The sequence below is a fragment of the Branchiostoma floridae genome, chromosome 9 (assembly GCF_000003815.2).
Source record: "Branchiostoma floridae strain S238N-H82 chromosome 9, Bfl_VNyyK, whole genome shotgun sequence".
Taxonomy (NCBI): domain Eukaryota; kingdom Metazoa; phylum Chordata; class Leptocardii; order Amphioxiformes; family Branchiostomatidae; genus Branchiostoma; species Branchiostoma floridae.
Genome location: NC_049987.1, coordinates 2,992,447 through 3,003,446, shown reverse-complemented (window position 1 = coordinate 3,003,446; position 11,000 = coordinate 2,992,447). Strand labels below are relative to the sequence as shown.

Below are 11,000 nucleotides of genomic sequence, written 5' to 3'. Positions count from 1 at the left end.
GGGCGAGATCACTAGCGGGGGGGGGGGGGGGGCTACATTCACCCTGACCAAAAGATGGTGGACAATCAACTAAACATGCTATTTTCTCATATCTCAGCCCAAACTAGACGTCTTCAGCGGAAGAGAAAAATAAATTATCAGGGTTTACAGAATCAACGATTCCAAGATTTGATAGACGCAATGACGTAACAACGACCTACTCAAAGTGGTGTCGATAGTCTGTGTTGTTTTCGTGTTATTTTTGTATCAGATTTCTTACTGCGTTTTTTGTGTGTGTTCTGAATGCACAGCTTCGCCTGACATGACAGAAGCGCCACCTATCGGAATGATTGTATGCTGCAGGACGTTGATGACGAAACATGAATTGTTCGCCAAAAACGTATCCGTTCGTATCTATACTGTTGTTTACTAATGAGTAAATATCATATTTTCCGTCAACTAAAAAAAAAAGATCGCAACTGTATACTGATTCCATAGATAAGGTCAATTCCAAGGTCAACGAAGAAGATCAGTTATTCTTTAGCAGGGTACATCCAACAGCCAAACGGCCTGTCTGAATGTACTCTGCTCTTTTCACCGTCACTCTTAGTACCTGTGGACGTCCCCCCAGACCAGCTTTCAGCCAATCAAAGATTAGGCTTTCCGTTTTCAAAAGCTGTCTCGTATGTATGAGTAACCTTATTAATATTTATAAGCAGGGCGGTCAGGAACTAAGGGTGACGGTTGAAAGAGCAGGGCACATCCAGACAGGCCGTTTGGCAGTTGGATGTACCCTGTGTAGGAGGATGTAACCCCCTATCCAACCCATTTATTCTCAGAGTTAGTTTGGTATCCAGTCGCACTATATAGCACCGGAGTCTCTTCTGTCCGCCTCGGAAGTAATGAGGCATAATTTAATTTCTCATGTAACAATTATTACTCTGTGACACTGGAGGGTAACCTCCAGTAACAGAGTATTGTAATCACTTTGTGCGTTGAGTGTTCGCACCTATATCTCTATGTTCCGTATGCCGCAATCGCATGTGGATTGGCATGTCGTCTGTACTCGGTTGGGAAATGATGCACGTTGTTTTTTTTTTCGCCGTAGCTGTTTTTATTACCTTTGCCAGAATGGCTAAGGTTATGTTTTGGGCGTGTTTGTGTGTGTGTCTGTGTGTCTGTGTGTCAACAGCATAACTCGAGAAGCCTAAGATGGATCCTAATGATATGTAATAGGTGGGTAGGATTCGGGAAAACAAAGGTCAAGTTCGATAATGGGCCCCCTAGCGGCTTCCTAAGGTACTGCAGCGGAAACTTATTTTTTTATATCTCGTGTTCTGGACATGCTGTGGTCATGATTTTTGAGTGGTAGATAGCCCTCGAGGCAGAGAGTAAGTGCTGTGAGTTTGGGCCCCCTAGCGACTTTTTTTTAAAACTGCAAGCACCGGTTTCCTTTCAAACTTTGGACAAGGATAACTCTACAACGTGTTGACGGATCGTCATGATTTTTGGTATGTAGATACAATGAGTGATAACTTATATAATGGTATACTAATTATGCAAATCAGCAGCTAATTTGCATAATAAATTAGGAAAATTTATAAATCCACTGCATTCCATGATATGACTTTCAAACTTGTCACATATGCTCTGGAAAGGAGAGAAATGTCGATAGATATCAATTATGCAAAAGATGACCTCATTTGCTTAATTAATGAGGAAATATAAACATGTTGATGGATCATCATGTTTTTCGGTATGTAGGTGGCGTAAGTGAAGACCTACATAATGAGATACAAATTATGCAAATAAACAGCTAATTTGCATAATAAATGAGGATATTTTATAAATTCACGAAATTCCATGATAGGACTTTATTAATTGTCACATATGTTGCTGAGAAAGAGAGAAATGTCAATACATATTTATCATGCAAATGATGATCTTATTTGTATAATCAATGAGAAAATATGAACGTGTTGACGGATCGTCATGATTTTTGGCATGTAGATAGCCTAAGTGAAGACTTATATAATGTGATACTTATTATGCAAATTAACAGCTAATTTGCACAATTGATTAGGAAAAGTTCATAAATCCACTGCATTCCATTATAGTTCTTTCATCAAAGTTGTCACATATGTAACTGAGAAATAGAGAAGAGAGTAAGAGGTGTATTTAAAGACTTTGAAAGAGAATAAGTCAAGAATGGATCAAAGGATCATCATGATTTTTGGTATGCTGATAGCTTAAGTAATGCTTGATACAATTTGATATCAAGTAATTGTAACTCGGGATCTAATTTGCATAATCAATGCCGAAATTTTATAAACCAACCCCAAGCATATAATTATAAAGAAAATGAAATGAGTAACGCATTTGTCTACAGACATCATTCTACATAAAAAAAAACTGGTTTATTTGGCAAAGGTATGTGTTCGTGGAACTCTAGTTATGGATGTTAAATTTCAGTTTTCACCCCTACAGGGGTGACGTAAGCATTAGCACATGCGCCTAGAGCCCACGGTGAGAGAGCTCAAATAAAAACAAGGCTTTAAACCATTGAAAAGCCTTTCTTGGTGGGATTTTATGTGAAATCTGGGCATTTTGGGAGTGGCTGCAGTAGGGAAGACCCTACACTGGTAGAATTAGTTGTAAAAAATGACCTTTCTCGATCGAGGGGGTTTCCGCACCCCCCTGAAATAGTGGCATCGTCGCCAGAATGCTGTTTTCAGCAAAATGGGCCAAACCAAGGGCTCTAATTAGGGGGGTGTATCAAAAGATTAGCCGTATAGAAATTCTTGCAACTGAATTTGCTAAGACTGGACATAGTTTGCTATCATTTGAAGGTAAGTTTGTATGGCTTGATCTTTTAATTCTTGAGGTAATTGCATATTTGTTTCCTCAACTCTCCCATAGGAACGCATGTATTACTGGCTGAAATTCTAATGGAATCGTCTCCCCTACATTGTCCGGTATAGTGGTTCAGGTCTTCCTATGATTGTGCCTAAAGCCTTGTAGTAATTTGATACCGTCAAGCAGATGTTGTCCTTGTCGGAATATGCCATCTCGTTCGGGCTTTGCGTTTCCAATATTGAGGTTTGTTTGACATAGCATACTGTTAACATTTTGCGCGGTTGATAGTCATATGCATTTTATGGTTAGAACGTGTTTGATCCTTGGGATGATTTTTTTTGCGGTAGCTGTTTTCATTATCGATGTAATAATTTGAGATGTCACCCCTATTTCCCTGGTATTGTAAACCAGCTGGCCTATATCCACAGCTGTCATTGACCTACTTTTTCATTTGGTGTCGTTCGATTGAGATGCTGACTTCGCTGTGTTTTAAATTTGGCAGTGATAGGTATGTTAGCTTTTAAGTAAGTTTTTGGTATAAGCTGACGTGATGTGTCCTGTATGCGATTCACTACTATATAGGTAGGGTGGCCACGCTCTTAATCTGACGGGTAGGAATGTGTATTTTGTGACCGGAACTCCGAAAGTAGAGGGAATTAGCAGGGGCAGAAAGAGTATGTTCATGTTGGGTAATTATATTTTGCACCAGGGATTGAAGGATAGTTTTCATGAATGGAAATTATATATTTGGCATATACACAGAATTAAGCCATTGTCAGTGGGAACTCAAACTTTAGGAAATAATTTGTGTACCTTATATTTTTAGGACTTGGAGGAGCGTGTGCGTTGTATACGACATAGGTTGAGTACTAGTATGTTTTGTTCCGGCTCCCTGAAAGTAAGGCGTGATGATCAGGAACAGAAAGGGACTGTTATGAACGGTGTTTATGTTTGAACCATACACACAGATTGTTATGTCACCATCAACAAACCATAATTACGTCACAGAGTTTGTTACCTACCGTCACTTGTTTGACTTTAGTTTTGTTGTTTTAAATTTTTTTTATTTTATAAGTAGATTTTACCGTTCTTTCAGTCATGTGTTTTCCTGCATGAATGCTGTGTAGCGACATCAAAGAATATTCCGTTTTTTTTTTCGGGGGCCATAGCGGTTAGGGGTCATGGCCATTGAGAAATGCTCGTGATTTTGCTCCGAACATCTGCTTGGATATAAGTTGAATATAAGGGTTGGGTGGGTAGGAGATCTATAACTGACGCATTTGATTGGTGGCAAAATCAGTGTATTAAACGAATTTTAGAAGCTTTTGATTCTTTTCGGGCCACGTTGATTTGATTACATGGACGAAATCTGCGGGCGCATCAAATTCCAGCCGTTTCCTAAAATAATTGTTTTCAACCATACTGTAAATACAGTCAAACCTGCTCAAGTCGACCACCCGGGGGACCGAGAAAAAGCGGTCGATTTGGACAGGTGGTCGGTTAGAAGAATATGGACTCACAACATGCCCGATGCATAGTATAAATGGTTTAAAAATTTCGGGACCGAGAAAAAGCGGTCGTAATGGCCAGTTGGTCTCTAAGAAGAGGTGGTCGCTTGGGCAGGTTTGACTGTAGTACAAAGCAGCTACAAGAAAGAGCAAATATATACTACATAAGTAGATTGTACAAAAAATATCGGAAACGTATACTAACCTATACTAACTATACATGACGCGATCCATATAATGAAATCAACATGGCCTCGGATGACATCAGTGGCGCATGAAATGTCAGTATTGTACATTCAGCTATGATGTTACAACTTAACAGCTGCGTTTTGGCGGGAGGCATCGCTGTGAATATGAATAGCGCTGAGTACAAAAGAACTCGCCGACCTTTTCCAGGAATATGACCCCGTTAGATTGTTACGCCCAACATTTTCTTTCATCGGCTTCCAAGAAGGCTATGGGAAGTGAGAGCGCCACCTGTTGACTGACGTCATATTGCACCCAGTCTAGTGGAAAATTTTGATATCGTGTTAGATATTTGTTATTGAATAAAAAGAAGATGTCATATACCCATGTTTTATCAAAAACTATTACTGTTTTTTTATTTAAAAAAAATCATAGGAACTATTTGAAACGTCATTGCTATTGTCAGACTATCTTTGAAACCTTCTTTTTGTTGTCTACGGTATATTTTCGAAAATTGTGTTTATTGGCAATGTGGTATTATTTTTATTATGATGGCAATATATTGATTATGAAATTTCAGAAGTTTGAACAAGTTGATAGCACTTAGTACTCGAGTTAATGCCCAAGACTGAATCTAGTGTGATCTTACGTAATCACCCCTTTTGTTCTCTCCTTGCGGTCTTTAAAAATCTGTAATAATTGGAACGTTTCCAGCGAAAGGAAGGAACCCCGACCATGCCCGGGCTTGTCTTAGGGTCGTTGGCCACGATTTATGCTTAGCAGACCACTTTCCGTGCGTAACAACCGCTAAGTAAAAACACACTAACCCCCTTCTGTCCCAGTTAGAGACAAACGCTTCGTATCATGTTGACAGACTCGTGTGCCAACCAAAACAAGAGTTCGGAGACCTCATACCTCCATGAAATATTCTGATTATGCAAATGACTTGCACATCTGCATAATTAATGCTTCTTCATGTACGCCTTTAAATAACTTACACAGGTCACTACGTTGACAATCCAATCATTTATTACATGTACTTCGATGAATTAGGACACTTTTACATTAATTATGCAAATTAGGGCCTTATTTGCATAATTTGTATCTGCTAATCTTCCACCTTCCACAAGTTACACATGGTACATGTATTTGAGTCCCATAATGGAAAATGTTGGAAATATAGATTTTCCTCATTAAGTATGCAAATTCAATTTGCACTTCATTATGTACATCTCTGCCAAACACACCTACATGCAAATCCATCATTCCTATGTTCCGTTATGGTCCCTGGAAGATTTTGACAAAATTCCTCCTGCATTTCCAGAGCAAGCCGCTAGGGGGCCCAAACCTATATACCCTTTTCCTCATGTCACAAGCTATCTGCCACCAAGAAATCAAGATTTTTAGTATGTCCAGCTAAAAAGATACAAAAAATTGAAGTTCTGCTGCAGTACCAAGGTCACACACCAGGGGGCCCAAAATTGACCTTGACCTTTATCTCTCCAACCCCTACCCACATACCAAATATCATTGCAGTCCATCAAGAGGTTCTCAAGTTATGATGCCCACAAATATCCGGAAACACAAACACACACACACACACACACACACACACACACACACACACACACACACACACACACACACACACACAGACACACTAAAAACTATACCTCCATTTCTCATGGAGGTAACAATCTTCGAGTCAACCGCGGTATAGCAAGGTGGTTGAAAAGAAAAATACACTTTAAATTCTACCAAATCTGACCCTGTCTTTTACGTATTACGACTCAAATTGAACTTAAGTACATTCGTAGCATGTGTACTTCTTGAGAACATTGATCCAAGACGTCTTGAAACGTTTAAGCTAAGGTAAAGAGAACTTCCGGAGGAGTACATCCGGTGTGAGGTCATGACCTAGTGGGCGTGTTGTACCGTGCCGTGACAAGCCCGGGGTAAAGATCGGCGGATTTCTCCGAAGTCGGCCCTAAAACTTTTGGCAGCTCTGACTACAAAAGTCAACCCGCAGCAGCAGTCTTGCCACAGTCTTCCTTGATCGCTTGGCCTAAGCAGCGGTCACAGAGAGAAGTTTGGAAGAGGGGCTGTCAGCGTATACGGGCGAAGAAAACATGGCGAAACAGTGTTTGAATTGTGTTATTGTTTGCGCAGTCTTCACGCTTGCACTGAGCGGCCTGGCGTCTTCCAAGTTTTCGTCGGGTAAGTTTTTTTTATATCTTATAGTACTTAGAGTACAATAATTGTTTGCAGGGTCAATTGTTCGTGTCACTGTTAACATTAAAACAATTTGCTTACCAGTTCTGTAAGTTGATGGTATATAGCTTGGGCGCTGTAAGAAACGACAATGATTCGTGAGCAAGCTCTCTTGGTCACTTATTGCCTACTTCTCAACGCAACATGTCATTATTCAAAGACCTTGAAATCTTCAAGTGACTGATATTTCAACCACATGTCGTCTTGAGTGAATCTTACGTTTGGGCAGTTGTCCCGAGTAGTCTGCTTGTTGGCTTTTCAGGAAGTATGAAATGCACTGTCAGCGATTTGTGGACTAACCACTGTGGTAGCCTGTGCGGATCAAGTAGACAAAAGGAAAAGGCTACTTTGTTATTTGAAACCTTGCTTGTTCACCCCAGCAAACATAGGTGTTAGTAGGTGGAGTAGGTAAGGTGGAGATGTTATGTGTTAGGACTTTAATGCTAAAAGATGTGTTAGTTTTCAAATAGATGGGGCGCTCAGATTATGAAACATTTTGGTTTAGTTTCGAGAGGGTGTTTCTTATGAAACTTTAGTGGTTAATGTTAGTCATCAGCTATTCTGTAGTGTGTAAGTCGGGCAGGTGTTTGTATGTACGGTGTCAAAATAGCACCTGTGAAACTAGGAGAGTTTCGGATAGCCATCATAGAGATCAGCAAACTTGTTTCAAATCTCGGGCTTTGTGTGTGCGTGGACGTTTGTGTGTCATGATGTTTTGGCGCCTGTGTGTGTGTGCGGTGTGTGTGTGTGTGTGTGTGTACGTGTGTGTGTGTGTCTGTGGGCGTGTGTGTAAGAGTCTGTATGTGAGAGAGAGAGTGTGTGAGTGTATGTGTGTCTGTGTGTTTGTGTGTGTATGCGTGTGTCTTTGTGTGTGTGTGTGTGTGGTTGTGTGTGTGTGCGTGGATTTTAGAATATACCACGTAGACACCGTATGCACGGTTTGGAGTAATGTATCTAAAACCCACCCCACACTGTGCAACAAAACTGACGTTTAGTGGCTTATTAGCGGGTCTGCCTCCTCTGATACCAATGACCTTAAAGTAAGTTAGAGGTCAAACCGCACGATCCCACAAAAGGACGACCAAAGTTCATTGTAACCTACCGCGACGTTAACACGATTGGAAAGACTTCAGATTCTGTTTACTCGGCAAGACTTTCACAGTTTACATCTGTATGTCATCGGCTTGGATCTTTGCCATGTAGCGTTGAAAGCTTTTCCATGTAACATGCCTTTGGCAAGGTTGAAGACTTTCGAGGTAAAAAGGATGTTTTTCTTTTGTGCTCACTTTCTGTGAAAAAAAGATGAAGCTAATATATATATATATATATATATATATATATATATATATATATATATATATATATTTTGCTTTAACGCAGACGGGGACATTGTAATACCGCGATCAACTTACTTATGTTTATAAACAGTGCCACGCGCATATTCTCCAAGCAGAGATTGAGTCGCTGAGATATAGTAGTAGCCGGGATTTGCAGGCTGAGCTCGTTCCTAGAGTAAGCCGGTAAAATACCGACTACTACAGTAACTACATCTCCGCGACTCATTCTCTGCTTGGAGAATACCACACGCAATGATCTGAACAGACAGAACGTAAATTTGGTCTCATAGGCTTTTAGGGAGTGAGTTGTTTGTTTCCTGGGCAAGGTTTGAGTTTGAGTTTATTTATTCGCACGTAGAACACAAAAACAGAGAAATGTACATTGGATAAAACAAATACTGTGCGGGAGGAAGGGAGGAAGCCTAACGGCTTATGCGAGCCCTCCTCCTATAACGTATGCAATTCTAATGAAATAATTGAGGTGATAAACAATTGATAATAAAACAAGGAAATGTATCAACTAAATTAACACAAGAAAGCCTTCAAATAGAGAAGCTAAATAACAATTAAATTATTAAAAGCAGGGAAATATATCAACTAAATAACAACTTAAGCTATCAAATGGAGAAATTAAGGAAAAATTATTGGCAACAATTTAAATATTGAAACTATCGTAACACAAATGAAGCTATATAATATAATAGAGAAGCTAAAGTTAACGAATTAAGAAAAAACAAGGATATATCGTAACTAAAGTGACACAAATAAAGCTATTATCAAATGACTAAAACAAGGAAATGTAGCAGCTAAATACCTAATGATTAAAACAACAATTAAATTATTAAAAACAGGGAAATATATCAACTAAATAACAACTTAAGCTATCAAATGGAGAAATTAAGATAAGATGTCAAATGTCAGTGGGAAAGGAAAGTAGGTGATTTTTAGATTGCGTTTAAAACTAATTATTGATGTTAAACATTTTAGATGGAGGGGGAGATTATTCCAATTAATTATACATTTGTATTTTACACTCATTTGGGCTACTGACGTTCTAACTAGGGGAATATGGAAATGAGCACTTTGTCGAGTTTGGTAATTATGAAAATGAGAATTAAGATTTAGAAGACCATTAAATGTTTCTGGAAGAGAACAGTTTAGGAATTTAAACGTAAATAGCATCAGATGAAGTCTGTTGATATCAAAAATATTCAAAATCTTAAGTTTTGTAAACAAAGGTGCAGAATGTGCATGAAAACTGGCGCCCGTGGCTGAACGAACAAATCTTTTTTTGAGCAATATCAGGGGCTGTAGTGTGGTTTTGTAGGCGCATCCCCAGGCTATATTCCCGTAGGTTAGATACGGGTATATTAAACTATTATATATGGTAATAATGGTTTTTTGAGTAAGAATATGTTTAAGTTTTCCAATGATACCGATAGTTTTTGAAATCTTTTTACCTAACATAGTTATATGCGATTTCCAGGTCAGTCGATCATCAATGATTATACCTAAGAATTTGGCTTGACTCTCTTGAGACAGGGGCACACTTTTTAAAAAGATTTTGGCACTTTTGTTATAGGTTTTATTTCTATTACAGAAAATTAGATAATATGTCTTCTTAACATTTACTGATAATTTATTTGCCTCAAACCACGACATAACCTTTTTCATTTCTTCGTTAGCAAGTTTTACTAGCGTATCAAAATTCGAGTTTGAAAGAAAAAGATTTGAATCATCTGCAAATAGGATAAAGAATATAATTGAGGATGCTTTTTCGAGATCATTTATATAAATCAGAAAAAGTAGAGGTCCTAATATCGAACCCTGTGGGACACCACATTCTATTATTTTGGGTTGTGATTTATTATCGTTAAGAGCTACGTATTGTTGTCTATTGGATAGATAAGACGAGAACCATTTTATTGCGGAGTCACATATACCGTATCGTTTTAGTTTATTGAGTAGAATGGAATGATTAACCGTATCAAATGCTTTTGATAGATCGAGAAAGATTCCTATTGTGTATTCTGAATTATCTATGGCGGTAGAAATTTTTTCCATTAAGTGTATGAGTGCCAGAGAGGTAGAATAGCCCTTTCGGAAACCATATTGATGTTTATATAGGATGTTATTTTGATTTAAATGTTTCAAAAGACGACTATATACTAGCTTTTCCAAGACTTTAGATATGCAGGGAAGGACAGATATTGGTCGATAGTTGTTAACATTTAGTGGGTCACTGCTTTTAAAAATAGGCGTCACTTTTGCGACTTTTAGTGGGTGGGGAACAATTCCATTTTGCAAGGATAGAGAAAGAATATGTGTTAGAGGGGCAATAACATAGGGTAGTGACAACTTTAGTACTTTAGGGCTAATTTCGTCATGACCAGCAGCTGAGTCTTTTAAGTTTTTGACAATATCTGTAATTTCAGCATCAGTTGGTGGCACAAAAGTTGATAGGTTAGAATTTACTTGTAAAGTGATGTAGCTAAGAGGATCTTGTGTTCCTTTTGGGATTTTACTTTCAAGTGTAGGTCCAATATTAATGAAAAAATCATTGAATTCATTACATATTTCATCTTTATTTTCGGTAGTTTTGGTACCAATTTGTATTTTGTTTGGACCAGCTGAGTTGCTTTTGTTACGATTTATAACTTCATTTATCAGGGACCATGTTTGTTTTATGTTACTGGTAGCTTCATTGAACTTTTTGTGGTAGTAATCCTTCTTTGTAGTTTTTAGGAGATGATTTAACTTATTCCGGTATTTTTTATAGATACTGTGGTTTAAGGGCGTGGGGTTCTTGACATATTTAGTGTAGAGCTTGTTTTTTCTGCGTATTGACTTTAACAATCCACTG

At 38.4% G+C, this 11,000-nt stretch overlaps 1 protein-coding gene across 1 annotated transcript in view; it reads left to right on the top strand.

Moving 5' to 3' along the window:
- Positions 1-6,589: 6,589 nt before the first annotated feature.
- The window catches only part of LOC118422971, a 19,159-nt gene continuing 14,748 nt past the window's right edge, over positions 6,590-11,000 (top strand). The window contains exon 1 of the mRNA XM_035830857.1: positions 6,590-6,746. Within this exon, the coding sequence (XP_035686750.1) occupies positions 6,659-6,746 (88 nt within the window). The 5' untranslated portion in view covers positions 6,590-6,658. The remainder of the gene's footprint in view (positions 6,747-11,000) is intronic.